This window comes from Diceros bicornis, chromosome 2 (assembly GCF_020826845.1).
Source record: "Diceros bicornis minor isolate mBicDic1 chromosome 2, mDicBic1.mat.cur, whole genome shotgun sequence".
Classification (NCBI taxonomy): domain Eukaryota; kingdom Metazoa; phylum Chordata; class Mammalia; order Perissodactyla; family Rhinocerotidae; genus Diceros; species Diceros bicornis.
The window spans coordinates 25,415,289-25,442,303 of NC_080741.1; the positions used below are offsets into that span (position 1 = coordinate 25,415,289).

At 36.7% G+C, this 27,015-nt stretch overlaps 1 protein-coding gene across 1 annotated transcript in view; it reads left to right on the plus strand.

Annotated features, from left to right (window-relative positions):
• KCNH8 (potassium voltage-gated channel subfamily H member 8) overlaps positions 1–27,015 on the plus strand; it is a 371,503-nt gene that overhangs the window by 328,670 nt on the left and 15,818 nt on the right. The window contains exons 13-15 of the mRNA XM_058553749.1: positions 2,915–3,270; positions 6,058–6,164; positions 8,628–8,704. Coding sequence (XP_058409732.1) covers positions 2,915–3,270; positions 6,058–6,164; positions 8,628–8,704 — 540 coding nt within the window. The remainder of the gene's footprint in view (positions 1–2,914; positions 3,271–6,057; positions 6,165–8,627; positions 8,705–27,015) is intronic.

The following is a 27,015-nucleotide window of genomic DNA, read 5'->3' on the forward strand; positions in this document are numbered from 1 at the left end:
TTTCCATTTTCTTCATGAACATCATCATCATCACAAGGGGAAGCATTTATTAAGCATTTTCTATGCTTTTTGCTGAGTGCTTTATTTCCGTTGTCTAATATTTACTTTTTCCTCACACTATTCCCAATTTACAGGTGAGGAAACCAAGGCTTTAAACAATTATATTACTTGACCAAGGTTATAGGTAGAAAGTCACAGGACTTCTAGGACTGTGTGACCAAAAATCCTTCCATTCAGCTACTAGACTTTGTTCTGCTTCCTCTTTAGTCAAGGCAGGTTTGATCGACTCTAGTCATTTATGATTTTTTTGTGTGCATGTGTGAGGAAGATCAGCCCTGAGCTAACATCAATGCCAATCTTCCTCTTTTTGTTGAGGAAGACTGGCCCTGGGCTAACATCTGTGCCCATCTTCCTCCACTTTACATGGGACGCCACCACAGCATGGCCCGACAAGCGGTGCCTCGGTGTGCGCCCAGGATCCCAACCCGGGCCGCCAGCAGCGGAGTGTGCGCACTTAACCGTTATGCCCTGGGGCCGGCCCCAACTCTAGTCATTTATGATTTTGACATGACTATCTCAGCAAAATGTCATGCACTAAATTAGAGATTTCTTTGACTGGGTATAAAAACCTCATTACCCTCGTGGAAGCATTTGTCAAGAGAGAATGAAGGGATGAGTAGAAGAGAAGGAAGAGATCTGTGGTTAAACTCTACAGCAGTGTATACACAGGTGAATCCAGCTACACAAGGGAAGTAGGTGTTTCTATATAGCTGACCTGAAGAAAGTAACTGATACTCCTGCATAGAGACTGCATGTGGGGCTGGGTGTTTAATAATGAAATAAATTTGAGTCCTGCCTGCAATAATGGTAGGTGGGGTAATTAATTATTTCTTGGCTTAAGTAATGTTGGCTGCCTTGGTCACAAGAGTCAGTATCTGAGCAACTTGTCTAAGGTGCCAAGTCTCCGCAACAAAATGGAAGTATGAAATTTAAACTAACTTGCAGAAGTACAAGCACTATAGGTTATTAGTCGTAGGATTCTATTAGGGACAATGGAGCCTCCTTGAAACAAAAGAATGATTAAATTGCCAATGCAATGTACACAGAAGTCCAGTTAGAGAATGAACTCATTGTTTTTCACTGCTTTGAAAATTTTGCCCTGTTGTACGTTTAGCTGGGTGAGCTAATTTTTCCATTCTACAATACTAGTATACAAATGTATCCCTGAAATTCCTTGTGGGTCCAACTTTTGTTAAAAACACAGCATTTTAGAATATTGTATAAAACAAACAACAAATAAAAGCAAAACTATGACTATCCCAATAAAGAACTAATGGCATCACCATTAATTAAAATAATCATATCTAGTTGGAAAGATAAGTCTAATAATGACATTTCCTCAAGAAATTTTGAGGGCCGGCCCCATGGCTTAGCAGTTAAGTGCGCACGCTCCGCTACTGGCAGCGCGGGTTTGGATCCCGGGCGCGCACCGATGCACCGCTTGTCCGGCCATGCTGAGGCCGTGTCCCACATACAGCAACTAGAAGGATGTGCAACTATGACATACAACTATCTACTGGGGCTTTGGGGAGAAAAAGGGAAAAAAAAAAAAAGAAAAAAAAGGAGGAGGATTGGCAATAGATGTTAGCTCAGGGCCGGTCTCCCTCAGCAAAAAGAGGAGGATTAGCATGGATGTTAGCTCAGGGCTGGTCTTCCTCACACACAAAAAAAGAAATTTTGAGCCATTAAGATTAAAATACAAAAATTTTTCATGAGTAAATTAACCTTAGCAGCTATGGCCTAAACTGATTGGACTATTGCCTGTAAGCCACCACAGCTTCAAGTACATTTTTTGTTATATCTATCATTATAACTGTTATAGTAAAATCCATGTATACCAAGGAACCGTATAGTAAGATGAAGTAATAACCATGACAGCTCATGAGATTTAAATAGCTTTCTTAGATCTTTTCAGTTGGTTATCTTATTTTCATTAGAAATTATTGATGAGCAGGTATAAGTGATTGTATCCTCAAAAGAAACTGAGGCACAGAAAAATGAATGGATCTTTTGGAGCAGGAAAGCCACGCCTAGGGCAGAGCAAGAATCACACACTCGTACAGTGACTCTGTTGAGGGCCACCAGCTTACCCTCTGCTGTTCTTTTTTCCCTGCCTCTCCATCATTACCTCCGTTGTCCTTTCCTGTCCTCTGTCTTGCTTCTTCTTAGCCTATAAGGTTGAATGACTTCAGTCAAGAGTTCTAGAATGGGGTTTGGCAAGACTTTCTCCTTCTTTTCCCAAGGCTCTTCAAGGGGAGCAGATCAAATCGTTTGCTCCATTTCCTGCCAAGTAACTTGTAAGAACAAGGAGAACAGGGAGCAGAGTAACTGAGGACGCTTTTGGTCTTCTTCCATCTGCGTGATCCAAAATAGGAAAGATTTTTATTCTCGAGGATAATATAATTTGGCTGGTTGATCTCCACATCAAGTTCCACTGAAAACCCTATAACTTTAAAATAACAAGGCCCAAGACCTTGCAGTAAAATTGAAAATGTCTTTATTCCTAAGAGCGTGCCATCACATACAACACAGTGACAGGCTGATTAAAATCTAGAAGCAAACCTGGTAAAATGCATGTTTAACACAGAGCTCCACCAAAAGAGTTTAAAAGGCTAAGAGAAGGGTTGGTGGGCTAACACCAGGAAAGCAGGGCAAGTAAGCCTGGGGAAGATCAGAAATGGGGAGACTGTTAAGACCCAACCAAATAATAGCAAAATCTGCAAAGTCTGTGGTTTTAATGAGAAGTTAGTCTTTAAGGAATTTGACTTTGTTCGGATGGGGCCTCCAGCATGAGTGTTATACCTCTCAAGAGGTCTTTGCCATCTGTACTAATCTATGTTATCCACTGATTTAGTCAGAGCCCAAGGGAAATGGCAGCATCAATAAGAGACTCCCATCCATTGTGGAAGATGAGGAAGAGGAGGAGGAGGAGGAAGAGGAGACAGTCTCCCTCTCTCCCATCTACACCAGGGGATCCTCCTCTTCACGCAGCAAGAAGGTTGGAAGCAATAAAGGCTATCTCGGCTTGAGCTTGAAGCAGCTGGCCTCAGGAACAGTGCCATTTCACTCACCTATCACAGTCTCCAGTACGAATTCCCCAAAAACCAAACAGGAAGCTGACCCCCCTAATCATGGTAAGAGGAAAGAGAAGAACTTGAAATTGCAGCTTTCAACTTTGAATAATGCTGGACCCCCAGACCTCAGTCCAAGGTAAGAATTCACATCATGTAATTCTTTCCCAGGTGAAAATGGCTGCCTTTTATTGAGACTAGAATCTGGCCAGTAAATTATTCAGCCTTCTGGGCCTTCCTATGGCACAGGTTCCTAGCCTGGGATCTTTAGCTTTCCTGAATTTCGTGTGCAATTTCTGCCTCTATGTGAGGGTGCATGCAGTATGAAAATAAATAGGTTTAGTCCTATTCTCAAAAGGGTCCATTAAATATTCAGAATTCCTTTTCTACTCTCTTCATCCATTTAGCGCTATTATTATAAATGTATATTTCTGCGTTGTAATTCTATAATTTATAAATTTATAATGAAAATAAAATAGATGGAACAAAGTCTATTGATGTTATCCCCTCAATATCTGATCTTACCAATAGTTTTATGAAACAATGAGATGAAATTATGAAGGAAATGAAGTGCTGATTTTCATTTTTCATATGAGTTGCTTCATTATTTTGGATGACCAAAGCATAGTTTTGTTTCTGACCTCTTCAGTAGGTAACATGGCATGGCTCTATTTTTAATTAAAAACAAAATTTACCTTAGGAACCATTAAAAGTGATAGAAAGGGTAAAACATCCTGACTCAGAAAACGTGAAAAGAGTGGGATGGTGCACAAAAGCAATAGTAAAAATCACATCACAGTGAAAAACAATTTGCTTTAGGATCCACCAAAAGTGATAGAGAGGGTAAAAAATCCTGACTCAGGAAATGTGAAAGGAGTAGGATGGTGCATAAAAGCAATAGTAAAAATCACATCACAGCTGAGTAATGAATTTTTATTAGTGCCATCTTATCAATTCTGACTCCTAGTGACACTGGGTACAGCAGAGTGGAACCCTGCCCAGGTTTTTGCGCCATCCTCTCACCTTCCGGTGCTATATCAGACAATGCTCCACTGTCATTCATATGGTTTCCATGGCCAGTTTTTTCGGAAGTGGGTGGCCAGTCCCTTCTTCCTAGTCTGTCTTAATCTGGAAGCTCACTGAAACCTGTCCCCCATGGGTGACCCTGCTGTTATTTGAAGCTCTGGTGACATTGCTTTCAGCATCACAGCAACACGCAGCCACCACAGTATGACAACCGACAGATGGGGAATAATGAATAGAAGCAAGAAAAAAACATATTGAGTGTTTCCTAGTTCCATGTACTCTGCTAGGTAACTTCACATTCACCCTTGCGTTTAGTCCTCTCAGGAATCCTATAAAGTAGTTCATATTATTTCTACTATAAGGATGTAAGAAGTGAAACTTGAAGGTTAAGTATTTTGTCCAAAATCTCATAAATTAAGTTCTGAAATCTGGATCCAAATTCTGTTTTTCTACTTGGAAGGCAAGTGATCTTTCTAATATACAATATATTTAATTATTCATTTAAAGAACACAATTTATCCATTTAGGGAGAATATTAAAAAAAAATAAGCATAACAGGCTTAGTGAAAAGTAGGTGGACATTAAAAGTTCAAGAATTCAGTTGGAGATGGTAATTTAAAAACATTGCTTAACTCTGCTCCTTCCTAAATTTTTAATAAAATTAAAAATAATAAATTTTAAATAGGGAGAAAATGTATCAGAGCTGGAAAAGAAAGATTTATGTACAATTGATCCCATATTTGTAAAAAGAACACATTTACTTTCTTTTTTTTTTTTTTTGGTGAGGAAGGTTAGCCCTGAGCTAACATCTGTTGCCAATCCTCCTCTTTTTGCTGAGAAGGTTGGCCTGAGCTAACATCTGTGCTCATCTTCCTCTATTTTATATGTGGGACACTTGCCACAGCATGGCTTGATAAGCGGTGTGTAGGTCTGCACCTAAGATCTAAACCTGCAAACCATGGGCCGCTGAAGCAGAGCACATGAACTTAACTGCTATGCCACTGGGCCGGCCCCCCACATTTTCTTTTTACATGGAAAAAAATGTATATATATAAAAAAAGATTTTAAGGACATACACTAAAATGTGAACAGTAGTGGTAGATTACAGGTGATTTTTTATTTCCTGATTTTTGTTACATTTATGTTTACATTTTCTACAATAGACTTGTCTTTTTTTTTTAATGATGAGTGAGTTAGATATTATTTACCAAGAAATAAAACTAGCTAAAGTCCTAATAATAATTTAAATATGATTCTTCAACTCTCACTTTAGTTTTGTCCAAGTCCAGACTAAAGGTGTCATCTAAGTTATTTTCTGTGATGCTGTAATCATTAGGGTAAAACATTTTCAATCTGGATAGAATAGTGATTTAATATTAATTTAGTTAAGAGAACTTTCTCTTAAGCTTTTGAATCTGAAAATATGTAAGATTCTAAATTCTATAGCATTGCTGTCCAATAGAAATCTAGTGTAAGCTAAAATTATGAGCTACATATGTAATTTTAAATTTTCTAGTAGCCTCATTTTTAAAAAGTAAAAAAAAAATCACACACACAAGTGAAATTAATTTTAATAATATATTTTATTTAACTCAATATGCCCCAATTATTATCATTTTGAATGTAAACAATATAAAAATTACTAATGAAATAATTTACTTTTTTTTTCTGAAAACTTCAAAATGCAGTGTGTATTTTATGCTTACATCACATCTCAATCTGCACGAGCCACCTTTCAGGTGCTCAACAGCTGTATAAGGCTAATGGCTACCATATTGGATAACACAGCTCTAGAGTGTCTAGAATTTAGAAATTTAACACAATTTTTTTAAGTCTTCTAGAAACACTGGAAGCCATGAGTATAAATGGACAACTAACCAATTTTTTTTATTTTAAACAGGATTGTTGATGGAATTGAAGATGGAAACAGTAGTGAAGAAAGCCAGACTTTTGACTTTGGCTCTGAACGAATCAGGCCGGAGCCCAAAATTTCTCCTCCACTCAGAGGTAAGCTCTATATTTAGTCTTCTCTCAAGAGGCAATATTTCTTTTAAACTTGTAATGTTTGGCATAGGCACTTTTCTGCCTTCCCATTCTCGGAATATTCTCCGTGTGATAGAACTTTACCAGCACCATGAATAATTTGATTTGAGTCAGTGCCATCTCCAGGTTATTAAGATATCATTTGTAATTGTTCCTCTGTCCAGGCTGTATGCGCTGCCATTTACCAGCCCAGGTAGATGACGTGTCAGGAGACTCAAATTTCTGCTATTCATCAGAGGGTAACAATGTTTTCCTATTATAAATGCAGACTAATCCACAAAAGCAATATTACTCAGAGGAAATGCTGTGTTGGTTGTGCACTGTAGGAACATTGGTTATATTTAACCAATTTCTTTGGCGAGAGGTTGTGTACTTTCATTTTGTCAGAGGATAAACAACTTCAGAAGGGTGTAATAATGTTGGAAATGATGAAGAACTATATGAAGCACTACCCTTTAGTGATGGTGAATTAATGTAAGAGTACCCCCAAACCTAGCCCAGGCTCCTCTCTCTCCCTTTCATTCTTGAGTTCATTGCCCATAAAAAGAAATCTGTCGACGTCATGAAGGCCATAAATGACAAACAAATTCTAAAGAAGAGACGCCTGTAGTTTATAAAGAGAGAGTAATGAACAAGTGTTAAATAGGCATAGGCAACACAAAACAATTACCAGCAAACTACCAGAAGCAACGCCAGTGATCCCTTGCCAAGTCTCTCCTACCCTTCCCACCCAGCTCTGAGATCCTTGTGTCAAGATCTCCTGTCAGAATCTCTCCACGGACAAATCCAAGCCCAAGAAAGACTTTGAATGTACAGTTCTGGGAGTGTATCTTCATTTGGGATACCAGTATTCCATCTCAATAAATAATCCTTCTTCCCAGCACTCATCATCTTCTGGGGAAATGGAAGACTCCTTGATGGGGGCACAGCAGGAGGGAAGGAAGAAAGAGAAGGAGTGAAGACATCAGTCAACAATCCTAATTCATTCATTTAGTTAACTTGTGCTGATATTACTCTGCTTGGGGCAAGGGGCACAAAAATCATAATTATAGTCAAGCTGGTGTGAGTATTTACTATGAAAGCTGGTAATGGGTCCCAATTGGAAGTTTCCTTTGTTGGCTCACCTGGACCTGGAGATGCACAGAACCTCACCATGGCTGTCCACTTATTTCTGGTCTCACCATCCTCTTAGCTTCCTCTTCTCCCTTTTCCCAACATCTACCCCTATACTCATCCATTCAAGCAACAAATTATCTTGACTCTATCTCCTAAATATCCCGGTTCTAAGACTTTCTATCCTTACTACCACCACCCTATTCCTTGCCACATCCATCTTTTGCCTGCATTGCTACCAAAGTCTCTTCTCTAGTCTCACACTGTTCTACATGCAGAGTGAACTGTTTTAAAAATACAAATTTCTTCTTCTTACTCTACTCCTATGCTTAACACCCTGAGATGGCTTCCTATTGCCCTTGGTATGAAATCCAAACCTATCACATAATTACTTTTTAAATGTCTCTTTTTCCTGCTAGCCTCTATGCTCTATGAGGGTCCATTATATTTTCTTTATTTATTGCTGTCTCCTCTAAAGGAGGCTTAGCCTATTGTATGGGATCTCTAATCATTTGTTGAATGAATGGATTAACTTTTCAAAATATCTCTGCAAAATGAGCTCCTACCACCCTGCCACTTCAGATTGTTTTGAGTGACTTTCTTCTCCCACCAAGTTTTCTACCCATAATTTACCAGAATTAGAATATTAGGATGGTCATATCATGAAATATATATATAAATGAATTCTAGAAAATCCTTTCCACTCCAGCTAGCAGTGACTCATCTGCACTTTTGTCCTTAACAGAAACAAATGTATTTGGAACAGTAAGGTAGAGAAAAAGTAGAGATGAGAAAACCAGAAAATGGGAGAAATTACCTTTTAGAGCAACACAGGAGGAGACGGAAAACCTGCAGTGGAGATTAGCACCTGAAATAGAGGTGGGAGGAAAATTCTCTGATGGGCACAGGAATCAATATTTGGAAAGGAAAGAGAGAAGGAAAAGAACATTCCTTTTCCATGGCTTGGGCACTATCTGATATATTTTTAGAGAATAGTCAAAGAAGAGAGAATGTGCCATCTTGGAACATAGTAGTGCTTGTGTTCAGAGAAGGGGAGATTTGCCATGGCACATCCAAGCAGTGTGGTCACAGCCACCACCATGATGTGTGCCTGGTTCCAAAGGGTATATCAGGTGCCATGCAGAGGAGTGGTAGAAGTTTGTCCAATCCCGGGGAGACAGAACCTACAATACACAGGCATCAGGAAAGGTTAAAGGTAGTAGTTTGGGCTTCCTTCCTTATTCCAATTGCCCAAATCCACAAATACAAGGTTTATTCCTAAAGCTCTTATTCTGTGTGTGTGTCACTTTTCAGACCCAGAGGTTGGAGCTGCTGTTCTCTTCATCAAAGCAGAGGAGACCAAGCAGCAGATAAACAAACTCAACAGTGAGGTATGGAGCTTTTTCTTTCTTTAGTCATGGGGAGTGGTAAGAAGGGGTATAAATCCTAGTTACCAGCAAAAGCAGTATAATAGAGGAATTAAAAGCATATGCTCTTGGTGTCAGACCACCATGGATAAATTCCCACTAGGCCTCATATGAGTTATGTGACCTTTGATTATCATTTTTCTTCTCACAAGCTCTATCTCCCCAAGTGTAAGAAGGGGAGAGTAATTATAACTATCTGCTGGCCCATTGTGAAATTAAATGAGATAATCTAGGTAAACCATTTAGCATAAAGTAAGCACTAAATAAATGATGATTATTATAATTAGGGTCATAAGTGTATGGATACTTGGTTTAATTGGTCTTTTTTCACTTTTTTCATGTACTTTAATTTTTAATGAGTTAAAGCAAGATCATTAGTCCACAGATGAATCAAAAGTAATGAATCAGAGGAATCACATGGCCTGAAACTCTGTTCCTTTCTCTGACAAATATGTGCTGTGCAGCGTTGAGCACTTTACCTCTCTGGATCTTATTATCTATCCATGTAAAACAAGGTAATTTTTTTAACAACTTTATTGAGGTATATTTTACATAACATAAAATTTACCCATTACAAGTATACAATTCAAAGATTTTTAGTAACTTTATTGAGTGGTTCAACCATCACCATCAATCAGTTTTAGAATATTTTTACCTCCTCCAACAAGATCTCTCATACCCATTTACGCTTAATCCCCGTTCCCACATCCAGTCCTAGGCAACCGCGTATCTACTCTGTTTCTATAAATTTTCCTTTTCTGGCCATTTCATACAAATAGAGAAGGTAATTTCTGAATCACTGCCTTAATTTAAGTGCCTCCCCCAAACAAAATTAAATTAAAAAAAAAACAGATTTTGAGACAACAATTTGGATGCAAAAAGTTTATTTGTGAGGTTATCTAGGAAGCAAGATGAAGTAGGGAAGACTGAAAAGAAAAGAAAGAAAAAAAATAAGAGTATGTTAATGAGATAATGAACTCTGTGGGCAACTGGGGACACTGAGAGACTGTGTAGGACAACTCAAAATTGTTCCACCACATGGCAAGGAAAGTGGAGCTGAGGGTGGTTCCTAAGGGATTAACTTCCTAGCTCTTCATGCAGGCCTAGCCGCAGAGGATACTAGAAAGATTTCTCAGATAGGAATATGCAGGAACACCTGGACCTGTCTTTGGTGACCTTCAGGGTAGACCTAGGGCAAGGAGATGTGGGCAGGCACAGACTGTACTAGAATCCCCGTCTAGGACTAGAGTGTTAGATTATCTGATGAGATCTTGGCGGAAAATGTAACCAACTGATGATATTGATAAGACTTGAGAAAAATGAAATTCATGTAATCATAGTTTCCAGTTATCTGTAATAATGGAAGACTGAGTAGCTTGTCATAAAGTCCAGAGGTCTTTCTTCAACCTGTGTTTCTTCAGCTTAGTGAAGATGTATGTTTTACTGCCATATCTCCTTCTGCGCCTACGCTCTGGAAGTGAGGTTGCTAACGAGATGGCCAAAAGGTAGACAAACAAGATAGGAACAGAAAAACTAACTGGATTGAAAGTCCTTAAATCACAAGGACTTGGCCATACACTAGATCACCTAAATAATCTCTTGTTAAAAATACACCAAAAAAAAAAACAACAAAAAAAAACGTACTAAACACCCTCTTGGAGAACTGGACATTAACTTTCTATTGAACAATTTCTTTTCAGATATCATTCTTGGCTAAAACCACCCATTAATACCAGGTGAATTCTTTTCTCTCACATTTAAGAAGATCATTTAACGGTTTTAAGAACTGACTGACCAATATCTTAGCTCAAACACTAGAGTTAATAATTATTCTGGGAAATAATGTGTTTGTATCTTCACCTTTTGGAATGTAGACAGTTTTTCCAAGTTACAGCTGTAAATCTACACACTATGTGATTTTCCTTTGACAATGTGAACAGGTGGTAGATGTGTTAAGACAGATAACCACCTGAAAAACAAAATATTTCCCAGTGTGATTCTGTACTCATGATTGCTTTTCTAGTGAGATGACATAAATCTTTTTATCTTGTCGTATATTGAAATAAAAAAGGCAAGATAAAATGTCAATGGTCCAATTATCCTTCCCTAAAGAATTAGATTTTCCTTATAGGAAAGTATCTGATATCTTCATGGTTAAAGCTTAAATACAAAAATCTTGTCCTTTACACACGATTTAATTTATACACAGTCTTGACCCTTTGAGTAGTGCATTAAAACCCACTAAGACAGGGAGAATGAAAATACAAATTGGCTTCAAACTGCATAATTATCTCCCTTCTAACCTCCTACTTGTTTTCTCCTCGTATCTCCTACAAAGTAATCCTATTTATTTATTTATTTTTATATATATATATTTTTTAATTTTTATTTATTTATTTTTTTCCCCCAAAGCCCCAGTAGATAGTTGTATGTCATAGTTGCACAGCCTTCTAGTTGCTGTATGTGGGACACGGCCTCAGCATGGCCCGAGAAGTGGTGCGTCAGTGCACGCCCGGGATCCGAACCCGGGCCGCCAGCAACCTAGCGCGCACACTTAACCACAAAGCCACAGGGCCGGCCCAGTAATCCTATTTATATAGCCATAAAAATCTGTCTTCTAAAGTCCAAGCCTAATTTTTCTGTATCATCTGTTTCCTGCTACTCACATGAGTGATAATTTGATTGCTCTATTCTTTGTTTATTCTATTCTTTGGTTAGGAGTAAGCAAGAGAAGGATTGATAATAAATGTGGTATGTACTGCATGATAATAACACTGCAACCAAGAGGGCAATCCCCCATATATGTGAGGCATGTTGAGCAATGTGTAAAGCTTGAGAGCATTGCACAATCCCCATTCTGTTTGTTCAAACATTTAAGACATAGAGAAATTGTTCATTGATATGTAGATTTCATAATCAGCTGCCTAAATACAGAACAAAAGTCATAAAAGGAGTAATATTGGTAATAACCTACATTCACAGAACAGTTAAGAGAATTTAAAAGATGTAGGGCAGATGCTAATAATAAAACGCTTTTGCAAACACTGGCACTGCTTTACAACAGGGAAAGAAATAGTGCAATTCTAAGAAAATTGTTCAAAAATAACGACAAAACGTCACTGTGGGGGCACTGGGCTGTGTGAGTCAAATGCCCCAGTTCTGAAAAGGTTTGTAGGTAAAGGTTAGAGGGTTTTCTCATTTCTGAAATCTGGTTGACCCAGAAAGACAGTGCAGCAAATCCTACCAAAGGAAGCTGCATGCTCTGCCACAGCAGGCATAAGGCATAGAACACACTAGTAGAGAAAGAGAATAAGCTTTGGAGAGAGACAGACATTTAGATCCCTATTTATAAAGCTAACTCTGTGACTTCAGCAAAGTGTTCACCTTCCCTAAGTTCAGATTTTTCCACTATTGAATGGTAATAATAAAATCTGTAATAGAGGGTTGTTGTGAGGACTTAATACCATATATAAAGCACCGGGCATGATGTCTTCCCTTAATAAGTGGTCAAATGCTCGTTCCCTCCTCATACAAGATTATGCTTCTGTTCAACAAAAATGACTCTCAAGTGAGCCCCTCCCCCCACTGCCTCCTGCCCCCACCTAACAGTACACAGTGCAGGGTAATAGGAGAAAAGAACTAGTCAATGCTTGTGGAATGAAATGAAAATTAATGGACAGAAGGGAAACATATTTAATCGTGAAAAGGACTACTTTCACCTGAGACTTTCCTTTTACTATGAAGATTCTCAATATAAAATTAGAATAGAAAATGATAGGGTAAATTGTTTATATTTCAATGCATCTTATTTTAGCTAAATAGTTTGATGCAATGGTGTCACAGTGCTAATTCTGTAAGGCTTACGGATTTAAGAACGAAGAGATCTACTATGCCATTTTAACAATGCTTAACCATCACCTAATATAAATGGCAAAATTATGATAAAACTAGGCAGGAAAGAACCCACCAAGCTTAACGAAAAGATAATCATAGCTAAATCTTCATTTACAAAATGAGAGAATGCAGGTGGCTTGTTAAATTAGCTCACCAAAGTGCACTTCGGCTCTCAAATGCTTTGCTTGCCATTTTTTTAGCATTTTATTTTTTTTAATTGAGGTCATAATAGTTAATAACATTGTGAAATTTCAGTTGTACATTATTGTTTGTCAGTCACCATATAAATGCACCCCTTTACCCCTTGTGTCCACCCCACAACCCCCTTGCCCCTGGTAACTACCAAACTGTTCTCTCTGTCCATGTGTTAGGCTATCTTCCACATATGAGTGAAATCATAGGGTGTTTGTCTTTCTCTCTCTGGCTTATTTCACTTAACAGAATACCCTCCAGGTCCATCCATGTTGTTGCAAATGGGACAACTTTGTCTTTTTTTTGGCTGAGTAGTATTCCATTGTGTGTGTGTGTGTGTGTGTGTATATATATATATATATATATACACACCATGTCTTCTTTATCCAATCATCAATTGATGGATGCTTGAGTTGCTTCCACATCTTGGCTATAGTGAATAATGCTGCAATGAACATAGGGGTGGATAAATCCCTTTGGATTGTTGATTTCAAGTTCTTTGGATAAATACCCAGTTGTGGGGTAGCTGGGTCATATGGTATTTCTATTTTTAATTTTTTGAGCAATCTCCATACTGTTTTGCATAGAGGCTGCACCAGTTTGCATTCTCACTAGTAGTGTATGAGGGTTCCCTTTTCTCCACAACCTCTCCAACATTTGTTATTTTTTGTCTTGGTGATTATAGCCATTCTAATGAGTGTAAGGTGATACTTTAGTGTAGTTTTGGTTTGTATTTCCCTGATAATTAGTGACGTTGAACATCTTTTCATGTGCCTATTGGCCATCTGTATATCTTCCTTAGAAAAATGTTTGTTCATATCCTTTGCCTATTTTTTGATTGGTTGTTTGTTTTTTGTTGTTCAGTTGTGTGAGTTCTGTATATATTATGGAGATTAACCTCTTGTCGGATATATGATTTGCAAATATTTTCTCCCAGCTGGTGGGTTGTCTTTTCCTTTTGATCCTGTTTTCCTTTGCCTTGCAGAAGCTCTGATAAAGTCCCACTTGTTTATTTTTTCTTTGGTTTCCTTTGTCTGTGTATACAAGGAATTCAAAACTATCCCTCTAAGACCAATGTCAAAGAGTGTACTGCCTATATTTTCTTCTAGGAGTTTTATAGTTTCAGGTCTTACCCTCAAGTCTGTGATCCATTTTGAGTTAATTTTTGTGTATGGCGAAAGATAATGGTCTACTTTCATTCTTTTGCATACGGGTGTCTAGTTTTCCCAGTATCATTTATTGAAGAGACTTTCCTTTCTCCGTTGTATGTTCTTGGCTCCTTTGTCAAAGATTAGCCGTCCATAGATGTGTGGTTTTATCTCTGGGCTTTCAATTCTGTTCCATTGATCTGTGTGTCTATTCTTGTAGCAGTACCATGCTGTTTTGATTACTATAGCTTTGGAGTATATTTTGAAGTCAGGGATTGTGATGCCTCCAGCTTTGTTCTTTTTTTCTCAAGATTGCTTTAGCTATTCAGGGTCTTTCGTTGCCCCATATGAATTTTAGAATTCTTTGTTCTATTTCCGTGAAGAATGTCATTGGGATTCTGATTGGGGTTGCATTGAATCTGTAGATTGCTTTAGAAAGTAGGACATTTTAACTATGTTTATTCTTCCAATCCATGTGCGTGGGATGTCTTTCCATTTCTTTATGTCATCATCAATTTCTTTCAGTAATGTCTTATGGTTTTCATTGTATGGGTCTTTCACCTCCTTGGTTAAATTTATTCCTAGATATTTTATTCTTTTTGTTGTGATTGTAAATGGGATTGTATTCTTGAGCTCTCTTTCTTCTACTTAGTTGTTAGAGTATAGAAATGCAACTGATTTTTGCAAGTTGATTTTGTACCCTGCAACTTTGCTGTATTTGTTGATTATTTCTAATAGTTTTCTGATGGATTCTTTAGGGTTCTCTACATGTAAAATCATGTCATCTGCAAACAGCAAGAGTTTCATTTCTTCATTGCCTATTAGGATTCCTTTTATTCCTTTTTCTTCCCTAATTCCTCTGGCAAAAACCTCCATTACTATGTTGAATAAGAGTGGCAAGAGTGGGCACCCTTGTCTTATTCCTGTTCTCAGAGGGATGGCTTTCAGCTCTTCCCCACTGAGTATGATGTTAGCTCTGTGTTTGTCATACATGGCCTTTATTTCGTTGAGGTACTTTCTTTCTATACCCATTTTATTGAGAATTTTTATCATAAGTGGATGTTGGGGCTTGTCAAATGCTTTTTCTGCATCTATTGACATGACTATGTGATTTTTTTCCCTCATTTTGTTAATGTGGTGTATCACATAGATTCATTTGCAGATGTTAAACCATCCCTGTGTCCCTGGTATAAATCTCACTTGATCGTGGTGTATGATCCTTTCTAATGTATTGCTGCATTCGGTTTACCAATATTTTGTTGAGGATTTTTGCATCTATGTTCATCAGTGATATTGGCCTGTAATTTTCCTTCTTTGTGTTGTCCTTATCTGGCTTTAGTATCAGGGTGATGTTGGCCTTGTAGAATGTGTTAGGAAGTGTTCCATCTTCCACTAATTTTTGGAATAGTTTGAGAAGGATAGGTATTAAATCTTCTTTGAATGTTTGGTAGACTTCTCCAGAGAAACCATCTGGTCCTGGACTTTTTTGATTACTATTTCAATCTCTTTACTTGTGATTGGTCTATTCAGATTCTTATATCTTCTTGATTCAGTTTTGAGAGGTTTATGTGTCTAAGAATTTATCCATTTCTTCTAGGTTATCCAATTTGTTGGCATATAGATTTTCATAGTATTCTCTTATAATCCTTTGTATTTCTGTGGTATCCATTGCAGTTTCTCCTCTTTTATTTCTAATTCTATTTATTTGAGCCTTCTCTCTCTTTTTCTTAGTGAGTCTGGCTAAGGGTTTGTCAATTTTGTTTATTTTTCCCAAAGAACCAGCTCTTTGTTTCATTGATTCTTTCTACTGTTTTTTTTTTGGGGGGGGTTTCAATTTCATTTATTTCTGCTCTAATTTTTATTATTTCCCTCCTTCTGCTGACTTTGAGTTTTGTTTCTTATTCTTTTTCTAATTTTGTTAGATGTAGTTTAAGATTGCTTATTAGATATTTCTCTTGTTTTTTAAGATGGGCCTGTATTGCTGTGAATTTCCCTCTTAGGACCTCTTTTGCTGCATCCCATATGAGTTGATATGGTGTATTTTCATTTTAATTTGTCTCCAGATATTTTTTGATTTCTCCTTTAATTTCTTCAATGATCCATTGGTTGTTCAGTAACATGTTGTTTAGTCTCCACATCTGTGTCACTTTCCCAGTTTTTTCTTGTAGTTGATTTCTAGTTTCATAGCGTTATGGTCAGAAAATATGCTTGTTATGATTTCAATCTTCTTAAATTTATGGAGGCTTGCCTTGTTTCCCAAAATATGGTCTCTCCTTGAGAATGTTCCATGTGTGCTTGAGAAGAAAGTGTATTCTGCTGTGTTTGGATGGAGTTCTCTATACATATCTATTAAGTCCATCTGGTCTAATATTTCATTTAAGTCCACTATTTCCTTGTTGACTTTCTGTCTGGATGATCTATCCATTGATGTAAGTGGGCTTTTAAGGTCCCCTACTAATATCTTTTTTTAGAGATATTAACATGCTTCATGTACTTTGGTGCTCCTGTGTTGGGTGCATATATGTTTATAAGAGATATGTCTTCTTGGTGGAGTGTCCCTTTTATCAATATATATTGCCCCCCTTTGTCTCTCACGGCCTGTTTTATCTTGAAGTCTACTTTGTCTGATATGAGTATGGCAACACCTGCTTTCTTTTGTTTGCCATTAGCTTGGAGTATCGTCTTCCATCCCTTCACTCTGAGCCTGTGTTTGTCTTTAGAGCTGAGATGTGTTTCCTGGAGGCAGCATATTGTTGGGTCTTACTTTTTAATCCATCCTGCCACTCTGTGTCTTTTGATTGGAGAATTCAATCCAATTACATTTAGCGTGATTATTGATATATGAGGGCTTAATGCTGCTTTTTATTGCTCATTTTCTGGTTCTTGCACATTTCCTTTGTTTCTTGTCCTGTGTGTTTTGGACTACCAATTCAGTTTGGTAGTTCTCTATGATGGTTTTCTTAGTCTTCTCTTTATTTATGATATGTGCTTCTGTTCTTATCATTTGTTTAGTAGTTACCATGAAATTTGTATAAAAAATCTCATAGATGAGATAGTCCATTTTCTGATAGCCTCTTATTTCCTTAGACTAAGTCTATTCCATCCCTTTCCTCTTCCTCTTCTAAGTTATTATTGTCACAACTTATTCCATCTTGTGTTGTGAGTTTGTGGTTAAAATGACAAGGTTTTATTTATTTTTGGTGTTTTCCTTCCCCTTATCTTTGGTGTTATAATTAAGTGTTTGCTAACCTGTTCTGATAGAGAGCTGCAATTTTTCTGATTTTGTCTACCTGTTTTTCTCCTTGCTCAAAGCTTTGTATCCTATTTCTCTTTTTTTTTTTTTTCTTTTTTCAGGTATGAGGGCCTTCTTGAGCATTTCTTGTAGTGGGGGTCTTGTCGCCATGAACTCCCTTAGCTTTTGTTTATCTGAGAACATTTTTATTTCTCCATCATATCTGAAGGATATTTTTGTTGGATAGAGTATTCTTGGCTGAAAGTTTTTGTCTTTCCAAATTTTGACTATATCATTCCACTCTCTCCTAGCCTGTAAGGTTTCTGCTGAGAAATCTGCTGAGACCCTGATAGGAGTTCCTTTGTATGTCATTGTCTTCTGTCTTGCTACCCTTAATATTTTTTCTCTATCATTGACTTTTGCCAAATTTACTATATGCCTTGGAGAGGGTCTTTTTATGTTGATATAGTTAGGAAATCTATTGGCTTCATTCACCTGTATTTCCAGCTCCTTCCCCAGGTTTGGGAACCTCTCAGTTCTTATTTCTTTGAACAAGCTCTCTACTCCTTTTCCCTCCCTTCTCCCTCTGGAATACCTATAATCCCTATGTTGCATTTCCTAATTGAGTCAGATATTTCTCAGAGAATTTCTTAATTTCTTTTTAGTCTTAGTTCTCGCTCCTCCTCCATCTGGAGAATTTCTGCATTCATATCCTCTAGATTGCTAATTCTATCCTCCATATTGTCAGCTTTGTTGTTTAAAGACTCCAGATTTTTCTTTATCTCCTCTATTCTGTTTTTCATCTCCAACATTTCTGATTGGGTGTTCTTTATAGTTTCAATCTCTTTTGTGAAGAAGTTCCTGATTTCATTGAACTGTCTATCTGTGTTTTCTTGTAACTCATTGAGCATTTTTATGATAGCTCTTTTGAATTCTCTATTGTTTAGATTATAAATTTCTTTGCCTTCAGGATTGATTTCTGGGTGCTTGTCATTTTCCTTCTGATTGAGAGATTTAATATATTTTTTCATACTGTTTGATGGAGTGGATTTGTGTCTTCACATTGTGATAGTATCTGGTCACAGCTTCCACCTGCCACCACTGGGTGGGGGTCAAGAGCTGTGTGTTCTGAGCCCACTTCAATCTGAGGGTGCTCTGGCCGACCAGCTGTGCTGGAGTACAGGGTAGGGGGAGAGGCACTTTCTTTCACCTGCCGTATCCTGGAGACTTCTCACTCTTCCCTTGTTATCCGCTCTCCTGGGATGCTAACTTGATGAAGACACCCCTGCAACAGTTCAGTCACCTCTGTGTCAGTGTTTTCCATGGGCTGTGAGGGAACTTGGAAAGCAACAGTTTTCCCATGGAAGGCCGCCATCCCCCCTCTCTCTGAGTGCTGCACAGTCCTGGGGTCACTGCCATTTGGGAGGCAGATGAGCTCTCCTTACCTCCTTCCACTTCCTCTGGGGGATCCAGCACCTCCACCTTCAGATATATGGCTGTGTGTGTCTCTCAGAAGTCTTTTGTGTTGTGTGAGTGTCCTCTGTTCGTATATGAATGTCCTTTATGTTGTATCTTAGGGGGGAGAATCTAAAGGGAGAGCTCACTCCACCGTGATACTAACATCACCTCAGCGTTTTATTTTGTCTGTACATAATAGCAGTTAATATTAGGTCATTTTAATCCACCTTCCCTCTTAAATATATTAATGAGAATGAAAGTATAACATGCCTAAACAAAAAATGAGCTTTGTAGAAACAACAACTTATATTGACTTTTTTAAAGAGAGAAGTCTCTCTTCTCATACTATTTATTAACTCCTTTTTTAAAAAACTTTACCAGTATGTAATTAACATATCATATAATTCATCAATTTAAAGTGCACAATTTGAAAGCATCAGTATATTCATAGAGTTCTGCATCCATCACCATAATCAACTTTAGAACATTTCATTTCCTCAGAAAGGAATTCTGCACCACATAGCCATCACCCATAAAGATTGTAGCCCCTGCCCTGCCCAGCCCCAGGCAACCAGTAATCTATATTCTGTGCCCATATATTTGCCTATTCTGGACATTTCATAAAATATAATCATACAAAATGATCCTTTTTTGACTGGCTTTTTTCACTTAGCATAATGTTGTCAAGGTTCATCTATGTTGTGGTATGCTAATACTTTATTCCTTTTCATTGCCAAATAATATTCCATTGTATGGATATACCACATTTTGTTTATCCATTCATTGGTTGATGGACATTTGGGTTGTTACCATTTTTTGGCTAATATGAATAATGCTGCTATGAACATTTATAAAACATTGACACAAGTTTTTGTGTGGACATATGTTTTGATTTCTCTTGAGTTATGAAGTGGAATTGCTGGAATATATAGTAACTCTATGTTTACACATTTGAAGAACTGCCAGACTGATTCTCAAAGCATCAGCAGCATTTTACATTCCCAGAAGCAGTATATGAAGGTTCCAAGCTCTCTTGGAACCTTCGCTAACAATTTTTATTTGCTATTATCTGACTTTTTGATTATAACCATACTAGTGTGGTATCTCATTGTGGTTTTTATTTGCATTTCCCTGATAGATAATAATATTAAGCATCTTTTCATGTATTTATTGGCCATTTGTGTATCTTTGGAGAATTACCTAGTCAGATCCTTTAGCCATTTTAAAAGTGGGTTTTCTTTTGATTATTGAGCTGTAAGAGTCCTTTATATATTCTAGATACTAGAATATACTAGTATATACTAGTATAGAATGTTAGTTATAATTTGCAATTTTCTTCTCTGATTCTTTAAGTTACCCTTTCCTTTTCTTAATGGTTTTCCTGTAAGAACAAAGGTATTAATTTTGGTGAAATCCAGTTTATCTATTTTTTCTTTTGTTCCTTAAGATTTTGAGGTCACATATAAGAAACCATTGCCTATCCCAAGGTCATAAAAATTTATTCCTGTGTTTTCTTCTAGGAGTGTTATAGTTTGAACTCTTACATTTAGGTCTTTAATTTATTTTTGGTTAATTTTTGTATATGAGGGGAGGTATGGGTCCAATTTTATTTAATTTTTTTCATGTGGATATTTAGTTGTCACATCACCATTTGTTAAAAACACTATGCTTTCCCCATTGAATGGGCTTGACACTTTTGTCAAAACTCAACTGATCATTGAGGTGAGGATTTATTTCTTGACTCTCAGTTTTATTCTATTGCTCTCTCTGTCTATCCATTTGCTAGTACCATGCAGTCTTGATTACTGTAGATTTAAGTTTATATGGGGAAGTGTAAGTCCTCCAACTTTGTTCTTCTCTTTCAAGATTTTTTAGACTATTTGGGTTCCTTAGAATTCCATATGGATTTTAGAATCAGCTTGTCAATTTCTACAAAGAAGTCAGCTGAGATTCTGATAGGGATTGTGTTGACTCTATAGATCAATTTAGGGAGTATTGTCATCTTAACAATATTAAGTCTTCTGATTAGTGACCATGGGACATTTTTTCCATTTCCTTAGATTGTGTTTAATTTCTTTCAACAATATTTTGTAGTTTTCAGTGTACAAGTCTTGTACTTCTTTTGTTAAATATATTCCTAAATGTGTTATTATTTTTTATACTTTTGCAAATAGAATTGTGTTCCGAATTTATTTTTGGATTGTTCATTGTTAGTGTACAGAAATGCAACAGATTTTTGGATAGTAATCTTGTATCCTGAAACTTGGCAGAACTTGTTTAATAGCTGTAATAATGTTTGAGTGGATTTGTTGGGATCTTTATATATAAGATTATGTCATCTAAAAATACAGTTTTACTTCTTTCTTTCCAATTTGAATGTTTTTTATTACCTTTTCTTGCCTTATTGCCTTGGCTAGAACTTCCAGTACAATGTCGAATAGAAATAGAAAGAGATATCCTTGTCTTCTGCCTCCACTTAGGGGGAAAAATCTTTCAGTCTTTCACCATTGAGTATGATGTTAACTGTGTTTTTTCCATAAATTCCCTTTATCGTGTTGAGGAAGTTCCCGTGTGTTCCTGGTTTGTTGAGTGTTCTTATCTTGAAGGGGTGTTACATTTTGTCAAATGTTTTTTTTTTTTTTTTTTGTGAGGAAGATCAGCCCTGAGCTAACATCCATGCTAATCCTCCTCTTTTTGCTGAGGAAGACCGGCTCTGAGCTAACATCTATTGCCAATCCTCCTCGGTTTTTTTCCCCCCAAAGCCCCAGGAGATAGTTGTCATAGTTGCACATCCTGCTAGTTGCTGTATGTGGGACGTGGCCTCAGCATGGCCGGAGAAGCAGTGCATCGGTGTGCGCCCGGGATCCGAACCCAGGCTGCCAGTAGCGGAGCATGTGCACTTAACCGCTAAGCCAAGGGGCCGGCCCCTGTCAAATGCTTTTTGTGAATCTACTGAGATGATAACGTGGAGGGTTTTTGTACTGTATTCTATTGATGTGTTGTATTACATCAAGTGATCTTAGAATGGTAAGCTAACCTTGCATTCCTGAGATATATTCCACTGGTCATGGTGTATAAACCTTTTTAAATATTGGTGGATTCAATTTGCTAGTATTTTGTGAATATTTTTGCATCTATACTCATAAGAGTTATTCGTCTGTAGTTTTTTTTTCTTTTTCTTGTGATATCTTTGTCTGGTTTTGGTGTCAGGATAATATTGGTCTCATAGAATGAGTTGAACAATGTTCCCTCCTCTTCTATGTTTTGAAAGAGCTTACAAAGAATTGCTATTAATGCTCCCTTAAGTACCCCTTAAAAGTGAAGCCATCTGGCCCTGGGATTTTCTTTGTGGAAAGTTATTTGATTACTTTACTTGTTATAGATCAATTTAGATATTCTATTTATTCTTGAGTCAGTTTTGATAGTTTATGACTTTGTAGGAATTTGGCTAATTCATCTGTTATCTAATTTGTTGGCGGGTAGCGTTCATAGTATTTCCTTGCAATTTTTTTCATTTCTGTAAGGTTGGTAGTAATGTCTCCTCTTTCTTTTCTGATTTTACTAATTTGAGTTTTCTTTCTTATTCTCTAGGTAAAGCTTTGTCAATTTTGTTGATATTTTCAGCAAACAAACTTTTCATTTTGATAATTTTTCTACATTGTTTTTCTGTTCTCTATTTCTTACTTTCTGCTCTAATCCTTATTACTTCCTTTCTTCTGCTTCCTTTGATTTTAGTTTGCTCTTCTTTTTCCAGTATGTTAAGATGGAAGATTAGGTTGTTGATTTTAGATTTTTCTTCTTTTTTGATAGGTACTTGCAGCTAGAAATTTCCCTCTATGCACTGCTTTAGCTATATCCCATAAACTTTGGTATGTTGTGTCTTCATTTTCATTCGTCTCACGTTATTTTCTAATTGTGATTGTTTCTTTGATCCATTGATTATTTAGTAATGTGTTGTTTAATGTCCACATATTTGAGATTTTTCCAAATTTCTTTATTATAAATTTCTAATTTCACTCCATTGTGATTGGAGAAGACATTTTGTATGAATTTGTTACTGTTAAATTTATTGATGCTTATTTAATGGCATAGCATATGGTCTAACTTGGATAATGTTCCATGTGTGCTTGAGAAGACTGTGTACTCTACTGTTGTTGGATGAGTGTTCTGTAGATATCTGTTAGGTCTATAGCTATAAGTCTGTAATGTTCAAATTCTCTATTTCCTTGTTGATCTACCCAGTTGTTCCTTTATTAAAAGTGAGATATTGCAATCTCCAACTATTACTATTGATTGTGTATTTCTCCCTTCAATTCTGACATGTTTTGCTTCATGTACTTAGGGCTTTGTTGTTAGGTACATATATGCTTATAATTGTTATAGCTTCTTGTAGGGTTGACCACCTTATATTACAAAATATTCCTCTTTATCTCTAGTAACATTTTTTAAGTCTATTTTGAATGATATTAGTATAACCATTCCAGCTTTGTTTTGGTTGCTGTTTGCATGGTATATCTTTTTTCATCCTTTTACTTTCAGCCTACTTGTGTCTTTGACTCTGACGTGTGTCTTTTGTTGATAGCATTTTATTCAGTCTATCAATCTTTGTCTTTTAGCCAGATTGCTTAATTCATTCATATTTAATATCATTATTAATATAGTTTGATTTGTCTTCCATTTTACTTTTTTAATTTCTATTTAATTCATGTCTAATTGTTTCAGTTACTAATTATGAGCTGCTTATAATATCAAATATTATTTTTTGAGATATGTTGAAAACACTTAACAATGGTTACTTAATAAAACAGGACTGCATAGACAAAGAGAAGGATGTTCCCCACTTACTTTACATAGTTCCAAAACATGTATAATGCTTAAAGATTTTTGTTCTTTTCTAGGCAACTTAAAATAAAAACTCAGAGGATAATTTACCTGTGGTTAAATACATCTTGTATATTTTTCTTAAAATTAATTCATATTCTTAGAGAGGCACATTGGTCATTAGCATACTAAGGCTCTATGAATTCTGCAGTAAAGAAACTAAATTAACTTATTTGTAGCCTGCATTGACCAAATGCATTTGCTTATGCATCACTTTAATGATGAAATAACTATTAACATTTTGTTTCCCGTTAGCATATCTTGGAACAACATGGGAAGTACTGGACTAAGGAAGCAGCCTCTTTCAGAAGTTATCTAAAATCCTTATTTTCCTTTTTTGATTTATCCTGCTCTGAGTTCCTGCTTGGTTTTGCCTCATTTTATATATCAGGATTTATTTACTTTCTTATTTCAGTTTCCTTTTTGATATTCCCAGAACATTCTTGATTTTTGCTTTTGCAACTGCTTAAAGTTCACTTCAAGTACAAGGAATTGGCTCATGCAATTATGGAGGCTAAGGAGTCACAAGATCTGCAGTTGGCAAAATGGAGACCCAGGAGAGCCAATAGCATAAGTTCCAATCCAAAAGTCAGCAGGCTCAAGACCCAAGAAGAGCTGATGTTTCAGTTTGAATCTGAAGGCAGGAGAAGACTGATATCTCAGCTTAACAGTCAGGCAGGAAGAGTTCCTTCTTAGCCTTTTTGTTTTATTCAGGTCTTCAATTGATTGGACAAGGCCCACCCACATTAGGAAGGACAATCTGCTTTACTCAGTCTACTGATTCAAATGTTAATCTCATCCAGAAACAGCCTCACAGACACACCCAGAATGTTTGACCAAATGTCTGGGCACCCTATGGGCCAGTCAAGTTGCCAAATAAAATTAACCATCACATCCATCAAATGTCTCCTGTTTGTCAGTCCAGTGGCTTTCTTTCTGGTTTAAGTCATTGAGCTGTTTCAATGTTTAAACTGCTTTGGTGAGAAAATCCTTTCCTGATTGGTTTTAATTTTTTAAAAATTCCTCTATGGCAAAGATTTATGGTTCTTTTCATAAGAAAAAATAAAACATTTTTTCAAACTCCTGAATTTAGAAAGGAATTTCAGTTTTACCCTTTACAACTCCGTATATTGTAAATTATACATATGTATGATGAGAACCAAAATTTGGGAGAGCCTAGTTCTATTCTTGACACCCATTACTTTACTGAGAGTTTCACTGAATGATCTGAAGCCCTTTGTTTCATTTGACACATTAGCGCATTGTTAACTTAAGAGATATGAGAAACCTATTCATACCAACTCGGCCTCTAGCATTTTAGAGCCCGAGCTCTTATGCTATTGAGACCAACAGAAAAGCATTTCCTTTTCAGAGATGACTGTGTTTGCATTATATTTCATAACTGGATCCTTTAACATGTCCTTTAAAAATAGCTATTCCTTTCATCTCCTTATATCCACTCTTTTCCTAAGGCTGTAAAAGACCATTTTATATAGTCACTAAGACTATAAGGCAAATTTCAAAATTTTTTTGGTAACATCAACATCTTTTAACTTTTCTTTCCTCATTTTCAACCTCCTCAAAAAAGTCTAGTAACTGTTTCTGAAATAAAAGAGTCCTACCATTCTCAGATAGGCATTGTCGTAGGGTTAATTGTACAGAGGTAACAAACAAACTTCAAATTTCATTGTTTAAAATTTATTTCTTGTTCAAGCAAAATGCTTAACACTGGTCAGCAGAAGGAGCCACCACCATCTGGAACGTCACTGATTGGCTATGTTCCATTTGAAGTGTGTGTGTGGGTGGGAGGACAGGGAATCATTTGGCTCAAAAAATATACAAATAATTTAAGTTCACATACCATTAGCCAGAACTAATTTCATGGGTACAATTAATTTCCAGAGACAAGAAAGTATAATCTTCTGTGTACCTCAGAAGAAATGAAAAGCTGGATGCTGGCAAACACTAGTAATAGTTATCAGAGCACTCAAAAGTTAATAGGGAATCTTTGTCTCCTTTTTTTGTGCTCAAATTAAAAGTCAAAATATCCCCAATTAAATGTATCATACTATATGTAAGTAAACAGATACAAATAATGAAATGCCTTCTGCTTTAAAACCGAAAGAATCTCAGTTGTTGTCCAAGTTATACTTGAAAAAGCTAATAGATAAGTTTTAAATTTATGTCATTAGATCAAATCAGTGAAGTCTCCTTAAGTCAAAGAAATTGAATAGTAATAACAGGTTGTTTTTTAATTAAGAGTTGCTTTACTACTTTTCTAAATAGCTATGGAAACTCAAGGTTCTATCAGTAATTCACGTAAGGAAACTACAATGAGTAATAGCTTATGGTAAACTTCATTCCTTGGTCCTCTGAATTAGTGTTATCATTATATCTTTTCAATGACAATTAGTTCAACCAAAACACACTGGAAGAATTGCCAGACCATGCCAAGATCTGACTGTACAGTCTCTTTTCTTTCTCATCATGATCGTATATAGTTCTGGAGCATCAATTCTCAAAAGCAAAATATAGACAAAGGCTGTACATTCACCTTTGGCACATAAAAACAAAATCTATTTAACTGCTAGCAAAACCATTCAGCTTTTTTTGTGTTAATACCTGTGTATTATTGATGTTAATGCTATATTTTGTGAACATAAGTTTCTAAACTGGATTATATCCAACTAATTAATGATTTATAGGACATTTTTTGGTTATTTTCTAGTTCTCAAGCCTCTATGCATAGGCAGATTTGTCGCTGTCAGGAGAGTTTTACTAATAATCAATCAATCACTCAATCAATCAATAAAACCCTAAAGAATAGTCAGAATCTCTCAAAGCAAAAAAAAATATGCCACTCAAAAGTTCATCCTCTGAAATGTGGATTTAAAATGCGTATGACTTTGGAGATTAGCTGTTTTACCCTCTTTGCCTCTGATTACTTATATACAGGTCTTTCCTCATCTTTGAATAGAGGGACTAAGTAACGGCCCAAGTGGAGACCAATGCCGTATTCCAAATGGGCAATTTGAAGAGTTGAATAAAAGTGGTGTTTACAAAGGAGTTGGTATAGTATAGGGAAACTGGAAAGGATAGAACAGCCCCTCCCACCCTGGGGCTAATAACAACAGAATTTCACTGTAACTCCTAGGTCTGAAGGGCCCGGAGTAGAGCGTGGTTACAGAATCTTGAGTCAGAGAAAGCTGGGTGGAGAAGGCCACCTGACAGGAGCTATAATCTTTTGTTGGGACCTTCTGTGACCTTCTGCTCATCTTAACCCTGCAGGGAAGCAGACAGAGGAACACATACCCTGACCTCCCTCTCCTACCTCCCTCTGATCTGCTGGTGTTCTGCAATGGCCAAACCCAACCAGAAGCCAAAGAGCCAGTAAGCCTGTTGATGGAGTCCAAATCAGCCTCCAAGGAGCACAGTTGGTTGGAAAGTGGATCTATTCTAGAGATACAAAT